This window comes from Bombus flavifrons, chromosome 12 (assembly GCF_040668555.2).
Source record: "Bombus flavifrons isolate JBK064 chromosome 12, iyBomFlav1_principal, whole genome shotgun sequence".
NCBI lineage: Eukaryota > Metazoa > Arthropoda > Insecta > Hymenoptera > Apidae > Bombus > Bombus flavifrons.
Window position 1 is genome coordinate 6,304,251 of NC_138453.1, and position 24,191 is coordinate 6,328,441.

General features: G+C 39.6%; 1 protein-coding gene and 1 long non-coding RNA gene across 15 annotated transcripts in view; one reads left to right on the forward strand and one right to left on the reverse strand.

Moving 5' to 3' along the window:
* by (focal adhesion protein tensin) overlaps positions 1-24,191 on the forward strand; it is a 182,582-nt gene that overhangs the window by 123,067 nt on the left and 35,324 nt on the right. For 12 of the 14 annotated variants that reach the window (XM_069125068.1, XM_069125070.1, XM_069125069.1 and 9 more), the window contains 6 exons: positions 4,141-4,209; positions 13,109-13,330; positions 13,942-14,105; positions 14,200-14,349; positions 17,930-18,227; positions 19,416-19,653. In XM_069125068.1, the coding sequence (XP_068981169.1) occupies positions 4,141-4,209; positions 13,109-13,330; positions 13,942-14,105; positions 14,200-14,349; positions 17,930-18,227; positions 19,416-19,653 (1,141 nt within the window). Of the gene's footprint in view, positions 1-2,478; positions 3,593-4,140; positions 4,210-11,565; positions 11,797-13,108; positions 13,331-13,941; positions 14,106-14,199; positions 14,350-17,929; positions 18,228-19,415; positions 19,654-24,191 lie in introns of those variants that run through there. The other 2 variants (XM_069125078.1, XM_069125081.1) reach the window with 2 other exon arrangements.
* Positions 14,314-21,685, reverse strand: LOC138185825 (uncharacterized). Its single transcript, XR_011174721.1, has 3 exons — positions 21,564-21,685; positions 20,919-20,985; positions 14,314-14,378 (listed from the first exon to the last, which is right to left on the reverse strand). It is a non-coding gene; the product is annotated as an uncharacterized LOC138185825 (long non-coding RNA).

Genomic DNA, 24,191 nt, shown 5'->3' on the forward strand with positions numbered 1-24,191 from the left:
GACTAAAATTAAATTACATTTGTTGACGTGGCTAATTAGCATTGAACAAGGTTGGACGTCGTCACGAAAGAAACACACTCGAGACTCTCGAATTTAATATGCGAATTTCCTGGCGAGAATTTGCATTTTTTAAAGTTTCATCTGCTTTCAAGCTGGCGACAGGGACCACAAGCGTTTCCAATTCTCGAAACCCGAGCCGCCAGCTAAGCAATCTGACTGGCGACGACGTCCGCTGTATTGCCTATTCTTCGTATTAAAATATCGTTGCTGTATAGAGGTTCGCCAACTGTTACGTGCAAAAACGCACGATACTTCTGCTCACACGAATACGGATCTTACTTAATTTCCTCCCTTCCATGTGTCCTTTTCTTGCCTGTCATTTCCATTAAGAAACAAGTTTCAACTTTGTAAAGCAATCAAAAATATACTCTGTCCTTAATTTATTTCCTTGGAATCGGACCGCGTTTCTTCCAAAGAATTTTATCTTTGATCTGTCCTTAAATACTTTTCATTTAAATTGTAGTCCGTAGTTGAATATTTTTTTACGGTGCACAACAGATTACAATATTCAAGGTTTTTCTTCTGCATAATGTATATCCGCTTCTGGGAATTTAGATGTAAAATTTGCCGGCTGATTTATCGGTTACTCGGCTCCAGAGGCTTACACGAGGCACGGAAACATTGCCAGGCAAGTTTATAGAATCACATGGTTATTTAATCCTCGAGTTGGTATTTTCGTGGCTACCACTTAAATTATCGATACCGTGAATCTGAATTACTACGTTTCGCATCTTTATTCGCGCCACTCGTCGGACAAGGACACCCGTCTATTTATCCCAGCTATCTAGTCCTGGTAAAACGTGTTCTACCCGCGAAAGCCTATGGACTAGTTAAAGTGATTTATCGCTTCGTAAAATATTCTTCATGTCCGCCGTGCTCGAGCAGAAACAGCCAGTGACCAATTTAATTTCAATTCGTGCTAAATGTCTACGAACGGTCAAGAAAAATTGCGCCATTGTTCTACGCAGAGTGTTACTGAGAATACCTAAAATGCCATTTTGCCAGTGTTGAACCGAGAAATATTACGTCTGTCGTTGAATTTAGTCTCTATTTATCGACATTTTTGTTGCCGCATAAAATATTAGAAGACGTTTCTTCAGAAGTCATTCAATATTTTATGGTCTCGCTGTAACGTGGAACGCGATAAAATTTTAATCGAATCTGCCAGATCTAAAACACATATCGATCTACTGCGACAGAAATGACCGTATAAGACGCATTCCACGTATTATTAATTTTGTGGAAGTTTAAAATGAATCAGACCAGCTGAAAATCGAACAATATCAAGTTTTAATAGAAATCCCTGTTTTGGAACAATATTGAAATTTTACAACATTATTACTTATTTGGAGTGGTGGCAATTAAATTTAAGACACTTGAAACGTCTAGTTGGATTATCTCAAAATATTTCCATTGGAAAACATCTGAATTTCTTGAAATTACCACGCGAAATATAAAGCTTCCCTTCGTTTTCAAGAAATTATTAAATTGAATTTCTTTGAAATAAACTTTCCTCGCATTTAATCTTCCTCTGACTTGTTTATTCCTTAAAAGCAGGAGACAGAAAGATAGATCCAAACATCTCTAAATATTTTAAATTCAATTTCTTTATATTTTTTATTTCCCGCGCGAAAAACGAACTTTCTCTCCATTTAATATTCTACTAACTGAATTATCCCATAGAAAGCAAAAAAAAAAAAAAACTGGAAAGACGAAACGTAAATACATGTGACAAAATTGTTAAACTACATTTTTTTTAAATTATCGTGCCAGAAACAAACTCCGTCCAATCTACTAACTCACTTATCTCTTCAGAAACGAAAATACACAGTGTAATCCAAACCCTTCAAAAAGCCTATTAAACGCTATTTTTTTAAATAATCCCGCGGAAAACGTGTTAAACCACTAACCCCATTTGCTCCTTAGAAAAGCACCAGATAAAGAATCCACAATGCAAGAACTAACACTGCGAACACGAGGAGAGACGGTGAGCCGTAAGTTCGCAAAGGCGGCATCGTATTACACGGGCGTGCGACAATTTCGCGGGGTAATTATATTTACAGGGAGTGGCACTCGACCTATAACCGAACTCTCCTCGTCCCTTTTTCCCTTGTGCCGCGCACAACTCGTGCGATCCTGTAGAACCCGCGGCGCAGGACCAGGCCTGCGTGCAAACTCGGGACGCTGCTTGCCATCTCCATGGTTACGTGTCGCGTTCTCTCGCCCCGCAACCCTCTTCAAGCCCCCTTAAATGTTCTCCGTAGCCGAGATGCAGGGTTTCATCCCTCTGTGCGGCCGCAGCGCCGGGGCGGCTCCCGTGCGGCGCAGACGTTCGTGCCGGTTGACCCAGGTCGCGTGATCCTCGCTCGTCCACGGCACCCAGAAGCTTTCTTACGACAGTTTTTCACTGACTACTCGAGTGTCGTCCCTTCGTAAGCCCGTCTGGGCTACAAGAAACGAAAGGGGAAGGATTTACCGGTGGTTATACAGAAATTTCCCGGCGAGAAACTGCTTGTCAAGAATACATAGAGGATCGAGATAGTTGAACCGAGGGTGGAAGATACGATGACCTTGAGATTGCAGTCAGATGCGGAGAATTAAAACGAAATTGATACGTGGTATTTTTTGACTGTGGGATCCGACAGATCCATGGATCGTGCGAAACGATCGATACGAAGGCCGATACTTCCAGGTGTACGATGCGGGTTGGCAACTCGAGAAGAAGAAAAAAGTGGAAAGGGCGGAGATCGTATCGGTGAAGAGCGTTCAAATTAGCACGAGCAAGAAGTTCCTATAAGTAGATACATAGAGTAAGAGATCTGAAAAGCGCGGTTGCTTTCTCTCTTTTGCATCGGAGCAACGAGGCGCGATGGAAACGCGGACGAAACGCGCTCGACAGGCAACGAGGGATTAATGGCGTGATTTTCGTCCATGAATCATCGCCGTGGTTGGCGAGGATCGCGGTTTCACGCGGATCAGAAGAAGAGATGGAGGAAGAGAAAAGGCGGTGCCCGATGTTGCGGAATAATTCGTAACGAGCACGCCTGTCACGGCGCCGACGTACGATCGACACGTGGCTAGCCACATTTCGAAATTCTCTTTCGCCGCAACGTTTGCTAACTCCTTCACGACTTTAATTCTGCACGTAATATATTTCATTTGAGAGAATATTATTAAGATTATTAAGAATCAGTTAATGAATCTGACAATTGAAAAATCGTGTTCCTATAAATTACGTGTGATGACACTTAAAATAGACTTAAAGTAGACACAAAATATCGTACAAGGAAGCAGTTGTGAATTTTATTCATGGTTTCACGGGTCCTTTATCCGAAGAACCATGACAAACTCGAACAGTAGCTCGCTATCGCGCGCTTGGCTGCGAGCAAATTGCTGTCGCTGCGGTGACACGCGCCAGGACACGGTGAACAATAACCTTAAGGAGGAGACACCACTACGAGAGGAAACTGAGACCCTTTTGCACCGTATCGCGTTCACAGTTTGGCACACTGCCCTCCATATAGAAAGCGAGGTGCGTGGGTGTTGTTTCGCTCGATTGAAATCATATTTTCGCCATGCGCTCTCGCTTCGATAAATATATAAACAGGACAATATAAATAATATAGAATAGATAGAAAAAATTACGACTGACTGAGTTCGCGTTGGGAAATTTAATCGAAACACCCCACGCAAGGGTGGTCGCGGAACGGAAATTTGTTTTCACAGGCCACCAGGGATTTACGCGAATCGAAGCACTGGGAATCGATGATGTTTATTATCAGACGCGTGGCGCACATCAGCCTGAATTTACGCAACAGCTGCTTTCAGCCGAACAATGGAAATAATTTACGCGTAGTATTTGTTATCGTTGCTCGACGCGATGGGCAACCCATTTCCTTTCGCGACGCCCTTAATGTGCACGCGTGGAAACTACTGCTATTTTATTTTCATTTTTTCCTTTTTGGGTCTTTCGTTTTTTTTCTTTTGTTTTCTTTCTTTTCTGACCCATTCCTTTGCAGTAGATCGTAGATATACATGGCGGGACCTGTATAATTCAGTATTTTTCCTTTTCTGTTGCAGCATAATGGAGGTTACGAGGCACAGCCGAAGAATGTTAACACCATTTCGAGAAGCAAACAACAACACCAGGTAAAAAATCGACTCTTTTGCGTTGTTATAATTCCTCGCTATACCAACTGCATTTCGCTGTAAATTATTCAACTCGTAGATCTTTACATAGAATGGGAATTTGTGTTTTTTTTTCAGTCACGAAAATTGCAGGCGCGTATAGCTCATAAATTATTCATCAGACTCTCGGTTAGTAGGTCTGCTAATTAGAGTCGATTCTAATTCTGTCTCCTGATAAACGCAGCTCTTCTCACATTTTTCAACGAATACTAATTGATAATAAAAATGCACAGTTTTTTTCGATATGATTCCAAATATTAGAAGTTCGTAAAAGAATCTAGAAATTTTTGTCAGGCATTGTTCTCATTACAAATTTCTGTTGCGGCTCCAATATCTGAAAAAATAAAGGTATGTTCAAAATTCAAAAGGACAACAGTTCATTATTACGAATAATAATTGACTCATGACTGTATAGCACATTGAGAATAATATTTGATTCTCGTTCGTTTACTCGAAGTACTAGAAAGTGGACCTACCTTTTCATTCGTTGGAGCACCTACGATTTATTCGTTGTTACTTGTCGTGACCGCGAGAAACGCTTTGTGAAGTTGGAAAAAGGAAAGAAAAATATGCTCAGCACGATCGTTATGCTAAGTGGCCTGCTACGTAGCCTGCTACGTAGCTTGTGGCTTATCATTTGCTGATAAGAATTCGCGATTTGCGCCATTCGCAAACCTGGGCTCTCTAAATATTTAATATTAAAACAAACCACGCGTGATACGTACGAGGAAGTGGCGTCTTATTGGTCGAGAGTACGGGGGTCGATTGCATCAGGCGGTACCTTCATTTATTCCGCGGGAAAACACGGCCGAGCCCTATTTACATTCGAAACAGCGCTCGTCGTCTACGGCGAACAACCTCCTCTTTCGCGTACACGTGTACCTGACGCCGCGATTCAGCGTTTTGCGAACGATCACTATGCAAAATCGCACACAAGCCGCCTCGACTTCGAAATTACCTCCGAGACGTACATACGAAATCATTCTCATCACGCCACCTGCGTAATCGCCTCAAGAACCAGAGAATTTTGACGTTCTTGTTACGTTTCACTTGTGATTTCGTTCTCTGTGGTCTTGAGGTAACCCGAGGTAACTTGCTTTCTACCATGTTTGGTTTCGTTGAGAAAATCGTGAAATAGGAGGCAATGAAATAGAAAATATTATACGAACGTAATATTATGTAAGAGTTATTCAGAATGTTTAGCAGATTGTTACGCTTCGCTTGTGTTTTCGTTCTGAACGGTCTTATTGTTAGAGTAATTCGATCTTTGTGGTATTCGGGTTGCTTGGAAAGGGATTGAAATAGGAAACATCGTATAGAGGAAATATTACATAAAAGTTATTTATAGTATATCGTTAGTAAATCGTTACGTTTCATTCATGATTTTATCCTCAGCGGTCTTATCGTTAGTGTAACTATGGTTTGGTTGGGAATTCTGGGATGGAAATAGCTGAACTGGAAAATATTCTATATGGGGAAATATTACATAGGAATTACAGCATACGGTTGATTTGCCGATTATCTTCACAAATATAAATTTTCAATAAATGCATAAATTCTCTCTCATTTTCTACAATTGCTTGCCATCTTTCCACGGAACTTTCTATTTCTCTTTTAGGTCACTTTTATCGTCTTCTAACGAGTTCCGTTATATTATCTTAGCTTCTAGAAAAATTGCGTCACTTATGACATATTATGGCGTAACGAAACTTAGTAAAGTAACAAAATATATTAAACTTGTTTTGAAGCTTCTGCTTCATAAATTATAGCACTTTGTTTATACGTATCACGAACAAAGCGGAAGTTTACAATTTTCCCTTAATCCCGTGGATCATTTATCTCGTTGTAACGGTGACTGATATTATTGAGCAAGATTTTGCCAGATAACTATCTGAAAATGCAACGCGTTGGATTGTTAAATGTAACGCCAGAGGAAGCATGAAAAACGGATCTGGGAAGTGGTTTGGAGGGAACGTTTACGCTTTATTGGGGTCTTTTTTTAAATCATAACAGCGGCTAGATCAGCAGCAAGGCGTCTTTTACGCATTAATGTCGACACCGGAGAAAATTATTCGCTAAAATGGCAGTAAGCTAGCGCACCGTATGAACGGTGTAGGTATCAGCCGATGTTCCACGGAGATAATCCAAGTATATTGACGTCGGCCATGTAATGTATTCGTGAAATCCACGCTTATACCGCGGCTATTCTTGTGAAAATATACACAGAGAAGAGCATCGAATGCAAAACGCGGCACGACGCGAGGGAATTCTGACAATTGCTCGTAACTGGTTATTACCGATTGTGGCGAGAAACCGTTCCTCAATGATAATCGTAGGAAACCATTCGGAAATTTATTGCGAAATTGCTCTATCGATTTCGGATGGCATTCGGTGTCGATGAAAATGCTTGAAATGTGAGAACTAGATATGCGAAGATTATACACTACTGGTCGAATGTTTAGCAACGCTACATGGTTTGTATGATTGGAAAATTTAAGAGGTGATTGGTTTAAGATTCTATTACCTTAGGTAATAATTACTTAAAGAAAGTAGAATCGATGTTCGCAGAATTAATTTTAAACTGATAACGGAATTAAAAGATACATTACACATAGGAATAGTTGAGAACGTGATTTCAAATTTTTGATTGATAGTGTATAATAGATAGTAGCAGATAGTGCCTTTTTCTGTTTCTTTCTTCTGTTCTAAAGTTGGTTACTTCAAAGTCGATTTCAGGTAATAGATTCATAAAATTAAAAAAATAGACTTAAAGAATTGCTAAGAAACGTCTTGGTGCATCTGCCAGATTCTGCCAGACGAAGCAAACGTTATTGAACATTAAAATATAATTTGTTTTGAACATATTACGTTACCAAGCACAGCTGTTGTTTCCTTCGAATCATGGGATAGCGGAACGAACCTTGACGCATTTGAAACTCAAAAGAATATTGCAAATATCATGGAATCAAGTATTAGGTTCACATTATTGGTAGATTGATTTTACATTACTTAAAAATATATACACTTGAAAGGATATATATTTTGAGTGAATAAACTAACCAACTTGTATTGACAAAGTAATTTTAACCCCTTAATCTACAAGTACGATAATCGGGCCAAACGTAAATATTACGGGCATAGCCCGTAGTACGATGATCGGGCCAAATATAATATACAGGGTGGTTGGTAACTGGTGGTACAAGCGGAAAGTGGATGATTCCACGCGAAAAAAGAAGTCGAAAATATAGAATAAAAATTTTTCTTTTGAGGTTTTGTTTTCGAGAAAATCGACTTTGAATTTTCACTCGGTACGCGTGCACTTTATCACGTCTCGTTATAACGGATCTCACTGTAGATTTTTAAAAAAATTAAAAAGAAAAAATTAAAAAAAGAAACTTTTATTCTATATTTTCGATTTCCTTTTTCGCGTAGAATCAACCCCTTTCCACTTGTACCACCAGTTACCAATCACCCTGTATAATATATATAATAGCTTGTTTACGTTTTCGACCAAAAATTCTCGAACGTAAATCGTAGGTCAATCAGAATTCAAATAACTTGACTAATCTAAATGATGTTCAATCTTCAAAGAATCGGAAAAACGGAGGAACATGATCGTTCGAGAGAATAATTTAGGACCCTGATAGGTTTGGAATGCATCCTTTCCGGATCTTTGGCGAAACATTCCGCTATCGATCGGATCTCGACGGCATATACTCGTTGGTTAGCAGAGAGGTCGAGACGGAAAGAAGTCGATAACCATAAAGCCCACTCTCGCTTGGCACTCCACTTGCAATTAGAAATTAGCCGTCGGCAATTACGTGGATTAACGATAATTGGCATTACCGGCGCGACGTTTCCTTCGCGCCCCCGAATAATTACTTCCTACTAATGTCACAGCCTACGGTTATTCCTTCTAAATTACACATGGCCCGTCAAAAGGGCCGCAAGAATCCCAGTGTAAACAAAAATCAATTAAAAAGCAATATTCCTGACAGTCAAACCCTTCATCTCAATGTCTTACGTCTTTGAACGCTTCACAGAATCAAAACAAGCTATTTTGAATTCGCCGCGCGTTTGAAGTTATACGTATATCATAGCTAGGCATCATGGTCCATTTACAAGAATTACTATGGTAGTTAAAAGGATCGTATCTCCTAGAAATTTCATACATTTACGATATGTAATTCTTGGAATTTGGATAAAATGTTGTTTTCCTTTGCGTCGTAGGTTTTGTATCTCTGATTTTGGTTTCTTTTCTATGAGTTTTGTACTTAAGTACGGCTCGGTAGTTTCAGTGCTCTGCAGATTCCTATTACAGTTTCTCTTTACCTCAAGTACAATTCCAAAAGATATAATGAACATTCTTCTGAATAAATATATCCTTGAGTATACGAAAGAATAGTTCATTTTTCAGAAAAATGAAACATAGTTATCTTCTTCTACTCTTAATAAACTCATCCGTGAAAAGTTACAAATTTGAAATTTTCCACATAAGACACGGATATTCCTTCGCTAGTATCGTGCATATATCTTTCACAAAATATCCACCACGCGGCACTCGTAACACGCGAAACACGTCGATAAAATTTTCATTCATCTCCAATGAATTCAATCGCGATTTCCGCCCACGTGTCGCCTCGGTGTAAATTGAAATTTTAATGATTCTGCGTGTTGGAACAGAAGAAAGGGGTTCGAGTAGCCGCAGCGGTCCCATCAAAACAGCGAGCTAGTATCGAAGCGAGTTGAAGAGAGAAAGAGGAAGCTAGTAACCTGGCCTCTAAAAATACGTTTACGAGATCGTAACGCGGTTCGCCGCTTCTCTCGCGGGCTACAGTCAACTTCAACTCGCGCGTACAATACCATCCATAAGTATTTGTACGATACTTGATACTATTCGATCAAAAGATTGATATTTCTCTTATAAATATTTTCAAAGTTATAGCTGACATACGATTTTTTTAATGTGAATGTCTTACCTCTCGCTATAACTGGAATCAAGTATTGTGTTTAACAGTTAAAGGCTATCATGGTGTAAAATTTTATCGTGTACAAATTTTTGATGTCATATCATCATTCGGTAATGATATCATCGTAATTGGACACTCATAGTGTTTGCATGTTATGTGAAGCATTTTGAAAGTTCATTAACAGTCTAACGAGACACGATTATCATAATCGTATTCGTAAAATTGAAAACGTATGTGGAATTTACACTTTTTCTAAAAAAGGAGGCGTTAAATGAAAGTACTTTATTCCACATTTTCGAATTATTTTCACGTGTTAAATAATCTCCTGTCTCTTGTCTATTTCTATCTAGTTGGGAGCAGACAAATTCTTCTATACAGTAGAATTCCATTTATATGAACGAGATTTTAGTTAATGTACGATTAATTGATCTTTTGCTGGTTGAATTCATTTATCTGAACCTGAGCTCTTATTGTATGAACAAAAGCTAGTAGATAGCGAGGATAATTGGCAAGCTCCTATTATATCAACTCCAATTATATAAACCGTTTGTCTCCCGACAAGTTTGGATAAATGGAATTCCACTGTATCTGACAAGTTCTCAAACTTGATTTCCTCGACGATGAAACCTCCAGTATAACTTGATTATGTTTGATCTTCGCGTTACCTTGGACCATAGAATCTCTTCTGACTCCAGCTGTATCCCGAAATTAGGATCACGGTGACCTCCAACGTAATTTTATTATACTTGATCTTCGTGTTACCTTGAACCATGGCGTCTGTTGTGACGTCAATTGTACCACGAGTTTAGGTATACATTTGCGATGTTTTAGAAGCGTCCAAATACTTATGGACGATAGTGTACGTCGTGGTCTGCTACGACCATAAATCCCTCCCAGCGTTAGGTCTCACGTGTGAAATTGCCATTACGCTAGCGCGGTCCTACCACAGCTGTCGTTCCTTGGAAGCTCAGCCTACCTCGGTATGCCGCGTGTCCTTCGTATTTCTCACGGTTGCTTAGGATTCGAAGATCGACGGGGGGCCTTTCGTATCGGACGACCGTGCCACGACCATCCTTTTTCGCGCGAAGTCTACCGCGTCGGAAGAGACAAAGAGGATATTCGTGCAATTTGTCAGGCGTCACGCGCGAATAAGTCGTAATATCGTCTGACGGCGGGCTGATTTTTCATTCAGGATCGCAATGGGTAAACTTTGTCGGCGGCGGTTTCTCTGTGATAGCGTTACGGGATCGTGCAGCGGTACCTTTTCTTCATTCTGCTGAATTATTCCGCGGTATGACGGGGGAAATGGACGTTTCAAAGATAGGAAGTGTATGGGATGTTGCGTCTTTCAGAGAAGTTTATGACGCTTCGCAAGGTCGTTCTGACGATAAGTTTATCGATAAAGCTGTGATGTGCTCCGGGCCATCTTGCGCGAGATATACTTTCGAGCGCAGAGAAAAATCATTCTTTAAGTATTTGTAGGAAACAGTGGAAAATCCTGTAACGAGCCTTTTTGTAGCCTGTGAAAAAGATTGTTTTTTTCAATAATTAATAATATTATAGACACATCTTTCGATGGTTTTGCAAAGAGGATAGAATACAAAATTGCAGACCAATGTTATTGGAAGTAGAATTTCTTGCATAACGTGTGCGCGACCGTGATAAGGATATATCGATGTAGCATATTGCCACTGTACCCTGGAGACGAAAACTGTATACTTCTTAAATTTTCTAAGCTTGGATAGAATCTTCAAAAAGTGATAAAAAGATAGCGAGTTAGATTTCTAGTATTTTGTTGAAATTTCTACGGTATCTTGACTAATGTATACACGCTGTAACAGACTATAACGAATCATTTTTACATCTACATCATGGTGCATCTACATCTTTCTCACTTATTTGACCTCCAAAACACACTATATCAATTTTCCACGGATTCATCGAGACGCACGCCCTGTGTTCACTCGTTGAGAAACTCATTCGATCACTCGCCAACTGGAATTACACCCGAGACAGCTTATGCAGACGCAGCGCAATTCGCGGACAAGGAACTTATTCATATTTCTTCGTCGACACGATTTTTCCGCGTTGCCCTTGAAGTCGAGTTAGCCACACCGCTCCGCCGTTTTATCGCGTCCGTCAGCGCAGCGAGCTCGCGGGACTGGCTAATGCGACTTGTGTCTAATGACGAGCGTGACTTTGATCGAAGTCACGCTACCTGGACGAATTCGTTACATCATACGTGCACGCGGAGAGAGAAATCGTTGCACAGTCGGCGTATAAGGAAGGGGAATAGCTGAACGTCAGCTGTGCAAGTAGGAACCGTGGTTAGACTGTCGGGTAGACGTCGTGAATTCAGTGGAATCGAGTGAACGCACAATAGTCGGCAGTCTGTCATTCCTTCGTGCCGTGTCGTGCTCGCATCCTTCTTCGTCGACGTCCCGCAAAGATAAAAGCACGCGTTAAACCACCAGGATTTCATGTCGATTCGTTGGGACAAGGCGATTCCCATAAGGGCAGCATCGCCATGCCGGACAGTATTGTCGTCAGGATCGTCTACGCACCGAAATACTCCAAGGTTCTTTATAGATGAAGACCACACGGGAGAAATATGATAAGTCTGTTTTTGGTGATTTTCCGACTCCTACATCGCTTGAAAAAGTATTTTGTAAAAAAAGTATGGAGCAGTTGAAAAAAGGAATAATCCGATCGATTCGAAGTTGTTTAAAGATTGATGACAAACTCGTAATGTTTTGTGAGATAGGAATTTATGCTATTTTCGTTTAATTGATATTACTTTGCGTAATTAATATTCTTAACACGTTGCTTCCGTGTATTCGAGCACAAAGTGTGCGCAAATCTCGTGTTTAATGTTTAACACGAAACGTGTAAGGTTAAATTCTTATTTTTGTATAAAATAGTCAATTGCACGAGTTAGTTTTTGTAAAAAGTGGCCGGTGAAACGTGTTAATTTTTGCGTAAAATAGCTGCTAGATAATGTGCTGATATTTTTTAAATTTATAAAAGAGTGACGAAAACATGTATTTAATCGTAAAATCGAAAGAAAAGGTAGTTTTCGTGTAGATTTAATTGTCAGCATATTGAATTCTAAAACAGTTCTTTTGTAAAGGATAGAAAATATGATTTATCATGCTTTTCAGTTGTGGACTTCATATAGTATCTATGAAGTAATGTGCTGAATTTAGGTAGTAAATCTAAAGTAACTTTTTTCGAGGCAAAAGTGGAATATAAAAGAAGAATATTGGTAGTAAAGCGAGCAGAGTGCTTCTTAGATATGTTTATTGGATAATTTTGGTTTATAAGAAATTTCATGCAGCGCAAACTGTAAGTTTTTTTGTTCGGTAAAATAGGAATATAAATTGTGCGTATTGCTGGTGAAGTGAGCGAAGTGCTTCTTCAATGGGCTTCTTTGGAACATTTCGAGCAGAAGAAATTCCGCAAAAGGCGGTTTGCGAAACTAGGTTCCATACCTTGGAGGCAACTCTAGAATTATTTGTTTTTCGGGAAAATGCGATATGAAATGCGAATATTTGTAGCGAGCCGAGTATTCTCCTTGAGTCCTTTGTTTAGAATTCTGGATATAAAGAATTCTGTAGAAAGCAGTTTAGTAGAAATTAGATTCGTGTATACCAAAGCCGTTTAAAAATTCTTTATTCTCAATAAAAAGGAAATCTGCGACGTAAAACTAACCAGATGAACAAGTTTCTTCTTCAGTCTTTTCTATAGTAAATTTTGGTAATTTCAAAGAACTTCATAAAGACTTCATAAAAAGCAGTGAAATTAAGTTCTATGTGTCTTATCTAATAAGGATAATTATTAAATGTGCGCGTAAATATCAATGATACTAATTAAGAATGCCCGTGTTTCAGATACAGACGTCCTTGTCGGCGACGGCACCTGCAAGGACGCCGGGCGTCGGCGCGGACGCGACGACGACAGGATCAGGAAAGGGTGGAGGTCGTGTTACAGAAGTAATGGAGCTTTGTTACGTCACCGAAAGAATCATTGCGCTCTGGTACAGGGAGGATGCGCAGGGCGTCCTTGAACATGCTACCGCACTTCTGCGAGGAAAGCACGGTGATAATTATATGGTGAGCGGCGAGTAAACGGCTGCAGATGAATGGTCGCTTATCTGATATAACGTTTTTATTAAATAACAATACCTATTAAACGAAAATGATCCTAGGATAATTGACGTATTACCAGATAAATCCTATATACTCGCTAATTAGCGTTACAATTAGCACGTTGCATGCTCTGAAACCTATATAACGCTAGATAATTATCAGTCGATTTTATACGGTTACACGATTATTACTCTATATTACTAGATATTTCATATACCTAAAAAGTTAATATTTCTTCACAATTCGTCCAATATCCTTCATTTTATAAATATCTATCATTCTACTTTGTAGGTCTCATTTTACCTGGACCCTTTTGCATAAATTATAAATTAATGAATTGACATTGTACTTCGAACGTAATAATCATCTGGCTTGTAGTTCATAAAATTGGCTTATAGAACTTCATTTATTTTATTATCAAACTTGTTATTGTTATACAGGAGAACTCATTAATCCTTTGAACTTGTAATAATAATATTAGATCAACCATAAAAGAGCACACAGTATTTGCATTCGGTTATACCAGAGCATCTTGCAATATAACTACAACTTTCACACGTCTGTTCAAATTTCAGATATTCAATTTGTCATCGCCGGGTCGTACCGGGGAGCCAAATACCAGGGAAGCAGGATGGCCGCAGGGTCTGGCACCTAGTTTGGAAAGACTGTGCGCCCTATGCAAGGAGCTGGACTCCTGGCTGAACGGTGCTTCGAATCGCGTGGTCGTTCTCCACGCCAGGTGAGTCTTAATCCGTTCTTTTTTCTCCAACGACAAGAAGACGAATTGGCGCGGTTCGTAAAAAGTTGGAAGCTCATTCCACGCCTCTGTTCAGGGGAAGCAAAGAACGATTGGGTGTGGCTGTGTCTGCGTACATGAACTACAGTAGCATCTGCGGCGGACGTGATCAGGCGTTGGACAGGTTCGCTATGAGAAGATTCCTCGACGACAAAATTGGATCCCTGCAGGTTCCCTCGCATCGAAGGTAATCGCTACGGTGCATGACGATACTGCCTGTTGACGTTGAACGAGAAAGTAAACTTTATCGCCTCTTAGTCGTGAATAACTCAGATAATACCTGGATGAACGACATGCACAGGCGTGGCTGCTTCAGGAGCTACCTTATGACTGGTTAATTGCGTTACTCTATAGCCGCTATTTCAAAGCATGCAAACCTGCTGTCTATATTTCGTCATAAACGGATAGACTTCGTTATATATCCTCAGAACGTTACGTAAAATTATTATATCATAGTTAATGCATGCACCGTGTACATTAGAGCGCTCGATTGTTCTTGAAATCGAGGCAATTATTCTTTTCGTGAATTGCGTACATTGTTTGGAGCGTGTGAATTGTGAGCGTCGGTTAATTGGATCGCTTGAAATCGAAAATCGATATCGCGAGAGGTTTCTGAAGATTGTGTAACGAAACTTGTTGGTGAAGGAGACCTCGAATGTTCATTTAGCCAATAGTAAATTTACATCATCGTTTTATCGGGATATTCGATCGCTGTGCAATTAATGAATTAGTAAAAGACACTGAATCTTTTCGAATTACTTTGATCATATTTCGTTGGATTCTAATGCGTATTTGATGAGCGTGTAAAAAGTTGAAGTTAAAAGCTTCCTATATAGTAACGTCAATAAAACAGTCGTATAAGTCCCGTAAATCTCGTGATAGACTACCACCAAGACCAATACATGTTCTTAGATATACTCATACTTACTCGATTGCGTGTAACTTAGCAGATATCAGGCTCGTCATGGACATCTTAAACATCGATCGTACAGATATAAGATATTACATTACGTTCTACGTTATTGTACTGCACGATTCAAAAATGGTCAAAATTGAATTAATTTTACACATTCATACTACATATACCTACATCAGAAATCTACATAGTACGCTCATACAGTACAAGTTCTAACGCTCATACAGTACAAGTTCTAACGCTTATACAGTACAGTTCTAAGTACAGTTTCTTTTGAAATATATCTATATGTCTTCCACATTTATTCGGTACGAAAAAGAAATTAGTTTCTTTTCTTCTCACGATAGGACACTCGCCGTTTAAGCATAATTTTTAAGTACAGTTTCTTTCGATATCCATATAAAGAGGAAATGAAATTCTGAAAATTTTAGTGTTTCTCAACCACGAAATCCTTTCTTGCGCGTGCTATCGCCTATGATATAAGACATCCACTTTCAGCACAATTTTTCTCCACAATTTTCAAATCCTTTCTAGTACCCATCCAGAAAGATTGGTTTCCTCAATTTTTTAATCTTTTTACAGCAGAAAATCTCTTCCTATAGAAGCTATCAACCATCCACTAACAGCACACAAACTACCGCCTCCGCATTGCTAAAAGCGCTTTAACGCGTGTCGGAAACGCCAAGTTACGACAGCATTTACATCAATGCCAGTCTATCCAATGAGAGACCTGGGACCGCCTAAAAATCCGAGTAAAATAACCGCATAAACATAATTCCCGTAGGTAAACCTGTCAAGCTTGGCCATCTATTTGAGACAACGATCGGTACGCATTACCCGCTGCCGATCCTCGCTACCCTTCGCGTTTAGTTCCCGCCGTGTGACGCTTACGCTGATGATCGTAATGATGGCCCGTCGAATGTGGTGTCCTTATACGTGAAACATTCCTCCAGGCGTCGCGGCGGTTGTGCTTTGCTCGTGGTCTTTCGCCTTCCTCGTTCCGCCTCGATCTTGCATCCCTGAACGATCGAGTTTCCCCATTAATTCCACGAGCGGCGAGCATTAGCATGTCGTTAGCGTAGCCGCACACCCGCGAACGTATGAATCCATTATCGAGGGTCGAGAGAAGCACCAGGCTAGCTGGCTCATTCGAGACGTGTGTAACGCGGCGTTCAAAGCACCTTAGGTGCCACCAAGGGAACAGGTTTTTTTTCGAACCTGGAGGGGATCGACCAGAGACAGAGATCGTATCTGCTTCGTTACGGACGACACGCGGGAATTCGTGAGAGATCCCGCGAAATTACGGTCATGAACGCTCACGACGCTGCATAATCGACAGGTACCTCAGAACAGGGTTCGTTCGAACCCGATCAACTCTTCCGTGTTTGCCGTGTGTATTACAAGTGGGACTATTAATTGATCTCTCTGCGCGGCGAACGTCTCTTATCACATTGTTGAAGGTATACCGTGAAACAAATTTTTGGCACTTTAATAAGTAGACAGTAGATTCTTATGCGTTTAGTATAACGAAAGTGCAAAAATGTATGCAGAATGTGTGCAGAATGTAGTAACCGTCATAATTTTTAATGAACAACTATCACGAAGGTCCCATTTTTTTCGCCCTATTCATAAAAATATGGAACGTGGAGATAAACAAGATAAATAAATCGTTAGTAATTTAAATTTTAAATATATTCATAGAAAATATGTCAACGTTTATGAAACGAGAAACGTCGAGTCACGTCTCCTGTCTGTAACGTTAAAAAGATTCAGAACGTCGATCACGTTGCCCCTTCTGAATGTATAAAAAATTGAAAACATCGGTTCACGTCTCCCGTCAATAATCTGTTACGAGCCATCCAGGAGGCACTTCGTTTAGCTTGAATCGCGCGCGGAGGTCCCGTTTATGGTCCTGTTTATCGAAAGTTTTTCGCGGCACTCGTTTGATACAGTCGCACGGTAAAAGGCCACGCGAGAAGTAGAAAAGTCCATTCGTGGTCAGGCACTAATTAGCACGCGAGTGTCACAGTCGGAGACGCTACAATACTTTCGCACGGTGCGTTACGAGTTGTAACTTACGACAGCAGCCAAATACGGGCCGCGCTCGTGTGAAGTGGAATCGGCCATACGTGGTCGGACATGAATTATTATCGGAACGGTCGCGATTCGATCCATTCTTTTTGCTCCCTCGAGTGTTTCGTGATGGAAACGTTTCTGTTGTTGTTGTTTTACCGAGTATTGTTTTACCGACGAGACTGTATTGTAAAAAATAAGGAGGCTAGCTTCACCTTGACCTATGCTGTGGATATAACACGCCTGGGAAGCACTATTGAAGTGGTAATTGCTGGATCGTGTCGCCTGTCGTAATGTTTCCATTATGAAATTTTAGAACACGCTAGTCACTGCCTTTTAATGTTTCCCTGTGGTAAAAATTGGACATGTTAGATGGAAATCGCTGAATTAATAACACTTTCGTTGTGAATATTTCTGCGAAAAAATAGTCGCATAATACGGTTAATGGTAGTTATGTCAGTTCATATATACCGTATAATGTTAATGCCAGCTGAAAGTTTGCATTCGCTGCGTGTTTTGTAGAGCATATGAATACAAAAAGTGACTCACATTAATATTCTGAAAATATTTTTAAGTATTGACATTTGCTGCATTAATTGCAAATTAATACGAAAAGTAGGGAATTCAGTATATTTAACAAAATAAATATTACGTTTCGAGCGATTATAATCTACTCAGTAGTCGAGTGAAATTCCCTCGTGATGAGAAATAGCAATCATTCACTGTAATGAAATGGTTAGAAAAACTACATAAGAATTTCTACGGTTCTTTCTCGCAGGTACATCAAGTATTTCAGCGGACTTCTGTCAGGTTCCTTGAGGATCAGTCAATCTCCACTTTATTTAACGCATCTCACCGTTCTGGGCGTTCCACTCTTCGAGCCTACAGGTTGCCGAGCATTCCTCAAGGTCTACGAAGGCCTGACACCAGTCTACACCTCGGATCTCTATTCCGTTACAAACGCTCGCGAGTTCACCGTAAATCTCGGAGGTCTTCGTCTTAGGGGAGACATTCTGGTGAAATGTTACCACAGGGTGTATTCGAAGCAGAGCCGGGAAGTGATGTTCTCCCTGCAGGTAAGACGAAAACGAGCGACAACTTTCCCAATTAAACTGAATTGACAGATTCAAATGTGCACTCGACAAGAAATCCTGCCAGCGAACTATGTTTGACTAATGTACATAAACCCATTTCCATTCTCATCTCCTCCTGCAAACGATACTACGTGAATTACTGGTGGTACTGTTACCAACTAACCACGTCGCGGTCGAAATCACTTCCCATAAAGTTCTCCAATTCTAATCACGTTGATTCGGTCGCTGTCGAAGAACGTAATTAGATCGTATCACTTTTCCTGACAACTATGAGCTATGTTGAGCGTTCAAATCATCAAAGAACGGAGTAATGCTCCGTTAATCGGCCAACGCTGTCTTTGATTGTATTTGAAACTGTTACGGTGAAGACGCTCGGCTCTTTAGCAACGATTTACCAAATGATAATAACGGATATTAGGGAATTGAGAAGATACCACTTAATTGGAAGTTATAGATTTTGCAATTTTACAATATTACAGTTTTACGATGTTACACTTTCAAGATTTTCGAATTTTATGTCCAATGGGATAAGACGATAGGATGTCCTGTCGTGTGTAACATTTTCTTTAATTCCAAACATTTTATTATTGTTGAGAATTGTGGATCTTTGAAGCCGAAATAATGTTATAGGAATACTAAATTTACACTAACGATTCATATTAAAATAGTAATATATTTATTTCATGGACGATTCCTTATATATTCATCGATACATACTTGCACGCGTCTCAGCACTTTCTTCCATACCCGACTCTTAACCGACTGACTAGTTTACAGTCATCTGTTTTTTTGGGGACGCCGCGCACACACATACCTCCACACACCGACACTCACATACAAGCATCTCTACTACGCATTTGACTCAGTCCAGCACAGAAAATTACACATATCTCAACAATTATCACGAGAATTTTCTTAACGCTAGTAACTTGTAATCTATGACTTGTCAAAATTTCACTAATGTTAGTCTGATTGTGCGAAAAGGCGCTGGTATGCATATTATATCTACATTTGACAAAAAAGAAACATATGCACAACTTTCTACGAATATGATAACTGAACAGATAAAGTCCTAATCCCTGGTAAATTTTATCGAATTTACTTTCTATCTAAACTATCTTAAAAACCATCGCTGTCATCTCGATAAAACGAATTCTTGATTTCACTCAGTTCCATACCTGTGTAATAACGGAGAACGTGGTGTCGTTCCCTCGATCGGAACTGGACGTGGCTTGCGACGACCCACGATGTCCTCCGGACAGCGTGGTGACTTTGTACTTCGCCACCGACGCCAAGCGTCAAGATGGGCCCATACCGGCGCCAACACCAGCAGTACCGCATGCTTCCGCTCATAATGATCCCATCCTGCACTGGGACAGCTACACGAATCTCGAAATCAGCGACGATGGTGAGTGATCGTTCAGCTCCTTTTTATTATTCCGTCGCTGTCCACCGTGAGACGAAAAAAGGGTTGCTGAGTTACGACGAAGGAATTTCAAGAAGTCTATGGCTGATTAACTATCCTTTAGTAGAGACGAGGCAGTTCGCGTGAAACGATGCACTCGATTAAGTTAGATTAGAGTAGATTACAACGCGACCAAACCAATTTAGCGCAATTGCTGTTGCGTTAGATCGGGTTACTCAGGAGGTCACTGACGAGGTTACGGAAAAAATGCTCGTAGGTGAAGTAGAAGAAAGGCTGTCGAATAGAGACAAAGAATTGGTGGGTGTCGAGAGCTTTCACTACATACTACGGTTTATGACATCATTTGGACAGTTGCAGAGCTCGTGAAAAAGAAAAAAAAACGATTTTTGTCCACGTTTGTCGTTCTCCAGGAAAATGACGAAAAATTCTACCATCTTTAATTTCTTAATGCATCTATAATGCATCTATAATTATTCTAAACCTATCTATGCCTCTTCCAAAGATGAATTACGCCAAGGACGTAGTAAAGTATGATTGATACGCATAGTCTCAATATAATATTTCTCACCATCTTGCAAATTCAGTCTCAATGTAAACGACAAACACGTCCGCGCCAAACACGTACAACAATTTTTGTATCTGCTGAGAGAAGTGTTTCGCAGCATCATGCAAATCTTCAGAATATTCACAGATTACCCAAGATCATTACGAACCATAACAGCAGGTTTGTTCCTCGCGATAGTGATATTCGTGTTTGTTGATGTTGGTGGTCTTAACAGTAACTGACTCACCTAAAGGTAGTTCTAAGCTAAATCCCTCGAATGTAAATTAGAGGCACGATGTTGCTTATGAGAATCTGAATGTGAGACTATTAGGAGGATTAACGTAACGTTTGGAATAACGGTACTAGTAACTGTCAAGCTTTTTGGCTGATGTTTCTGCACCAGTTCGGAAGTAGACGGAGGTGATAACGTCACGACGCGTAGCGCGATTAATTAACTGATAGGCCAAAACTCGCGGGCCGTAATTCAACTGACGAAACTCATCGTCCGGGGACTAATTCGCGCTAATTTTCGTCCTGATAGTAGCCAATTAACCTCGATCTGTCGGTGAGAGGCTGTCAGAAATACAACTTGGCTCCGACAAGGGAGAAAGAAAACGGGGGTTTCAGGTAAGGGAAGGGAAAAGAGCGGACAGAAACGAAAACTTAGTGGTTAATGCAAGTGTATTTAAACTGGCTGACTAACGTGGCCGGAAATACGTCCTGCCTGGCGGAGGTAAAATGCCGGTTTATCATGACGACACGCCGTTCGTCTGGAAATAGATCAAAGGTCGAAACTAAGAAACTAACAAAGACTGGGCATAACGACCAAGGTTCATAACGGAATAGGTTTCTTCTGTGCGTTTGATTTCTTTCCATCATCGTAGATGATCTCATTATTTTTACAAGAACGGTAAGAAGATTTGCATAATACACATAAGCCAACGATTACTTTCCTCTGGCTTCGCTTATCTACCTGACGATCGCGCGATTTAAAGTATTTCAAAGACTGGAGTACGTTACGCAATGAAATCTTGAAAATTTGCGAAATTTTAATTCCATGTTCTGAAAATTTATACATTCAAAAGTTGAAAAATCTGTTAAATTGCCATGTTAGAACATTTAAGCACGGGAACTTCAATAATTTGCAAACTTGAGCATTGGGAAATTAAAAAATTAAAAAATATGAGCATTGACGTATTTGAAACTTTGATGATTTGAGCATTGGAGTATTTAAAGATTCATAAATTGTATTTTTAGAAGATCAAAAGATTCGAACTTTGAACATGAGAAAATGAAGAGATTTAGAAATAGAAACCCTCGGAAATTAAAGGATTTGAAAGTCAGTTACCTTGATAAATTGAAACCTATACACTTTGGAGTCTCGAAAATGGAAATTTTAGAACTTTTCCCAGCGACGCGTTGGAAGGTGAAACGAGTTCGAAGCAGAGATTACGGATTTCGTCAACACGAACTGCGGTAATAGGAACGAATCCTGAGACCGAGTCCGATTTCCACAGCCCAAATTCCGACCTACGTTAAACGGAACGAAACGAATCATCGCCCACGCTACTCCTACCCCAGTTCACCGAACCATTTCGAATATTCGGGACGGTTACGTCACGGCGATGCGTCTGTCAAGCGCCGGGGAAAAGAAACGGGACGAGGTGAAACGAGAGACGACTCCGATTCAATTCGTTTCGTTAACGATCAGCCCATGCTTCCAATAAAGCTGTGACCTAAATTGTTAGCGATGGTTATATCGATGTGGTTCGTTTACGAGAACTGAGAATAAAATGGATAGTAAAAGTAGAAAGGACAGGATAACCAACGAAAAAGGAGAATTTAAACTAAACCACCGATATAAAGGTGAATTTATACTTTTATACTTTGAACGTGTAACACATTTGGATGATTCATTCACAGTGAATGTAAATGATGAAGAACTATTTATACCAGTTTAATGGTCGAATTTGCTTCATAGTTTTCAGTATGTCAGCGACTGAACTAACGAGTGTCGTTTACTACTGTTCGCTTGTTATTGGACAGGTTTCGATTTATCATTCGTTTTACTACGAATGAGTCATCCATTTGTCTCATCAAAAATAAAGATCGACTATTTCGTTCGTTACTACGCCACTGGTTACCTTGCATGTTCACTTTGGATACATCCAAGCTTTGGATATAGCAGAAATTTGAATATCTTCAATACAAATGGAGATGATCTTTTGACATCAGTGAAAATACTGTAAAGTATAAAGTATAAATTCACCTTGTTATTATTTAGGATAACGACGAAACACTTGCTTTTTTGACGAAAAACGTTAGCATCACGAAAAAATCAATTTTGCCACGTGATAACTATTCAATTCTGAGGAAGAAAAATGTAGACGTTTGGTCTCTGTCATGCTAGGGAATCGATTATATTGGTTTCATTTTCGGGCTGTATCTATATTTCGTCAATCTGATGCGGATTTTCTTCCTGTTATTGACGTGCCGTGTCACACTGTCAACAGTTTTTCATTTCGCTGTTGTCTCTGATATTGTATATCGAAATGGGTCTTCGATAAATGCACCTGATTGCAAACGGTTCTTTTATATTCCACCCGTAATTGAAACCGTATACCAGTCGAGCCGCGTATATCGTAAATTCATGAATTTCCGCGATAACAGTTTATCGCTATTTTTGACATGGAAATCTTGCGGTTTACTAACTTTCCCACTCGCCACTTTATCGGACAGAAGGGCGATATATTAACCTTCCCGCATTCTTTGGGTCATTTTCTATTGGATCGTATTTTTTTACCTTTAAAAAAATGTCTAAGTTAGAAGAAAATAAGAAAGAGTTGTTGCTATCGATATGTAGAAACTATAACGGAAAAACACGATAAGCGACACTTTCTATTTTTGTAGAGGAATGCAGTTTGAAAATTTGATATGTCATCAGTTCTCTGTTATCAAAATTTTCTTCTCAATTGGTTTGAAAGGTGAAATTTTGTCATTCTACTTACAGTGTTAACAACATTGCTCGTTAATATTAAAATACTGCTTACTTTAATAATTTCATTTTCAATTATGTCCTCTGTTTACTCTGTTACATTAAAATTAATGAAAGTGCTTGTCATGTTTTTCTTCTGCGATCCTCGTATATGATTTCTCGTTTCAATTTTATGTTGAATATATTCTTAAAACGTTAAAAATCATTTTCTACGTGGAAACGAAGGTCAGATTGAGACATAACAATTGAAAGATCGCGACAAGATAAAAACAGTAAGGTAGGAGATTTGTTATCGTATGGATATTTGTTTACGCAATTTACTAGGAAGTATAATGAACCTCGAGGTTGGACCTTGAGAAATAAAATAGGAAATGTTACGCGAACCCACACGGTGCACCCACGCGATAGAAAATAAGATTCCAAGAGCGCCGTTTCTCGCTTTACAAACGATCGACTTTAACGACCTGATGAGCTACGTGATCTATGAGCCAACGCGGAAAGCTTTCCAAGTTCTTTCTCTGTCAAGATGGAAGACTGAGATACTTTATAAATGTTTGTAACTTCCGGGACACTTCTTTTTCGATGATTTTCTTTCGTCTAATTTTAGACATTCTACGTAATATTACGTGGAACATTTATTTTTGGTATTTATTATTTCTTTAAATATCATTTCGCAGTATGTTAAACCACAAATATCATCCCATATGTCCCATTTTTTATCTTTCGTTTCGGTTTCTTTCGTCTGCGAAACTCAGAACTTCCGAAATATTTTGGATTCGACGACTTTTTGTAAATTTTATGTGTACTGAAAATAAAAAATATTTTCAAATACCCTTACTTTCTAAAACAGTTTTTTTTCTTAATCAAAATTGTGTATACATTTCATTTTCATAGTATCAATTTCTTGTAGGCGCGTGAAAGTACTATACGTATACAAAATTTAATACACTCGGACCAGATTTATAATTATTTTATTATTTT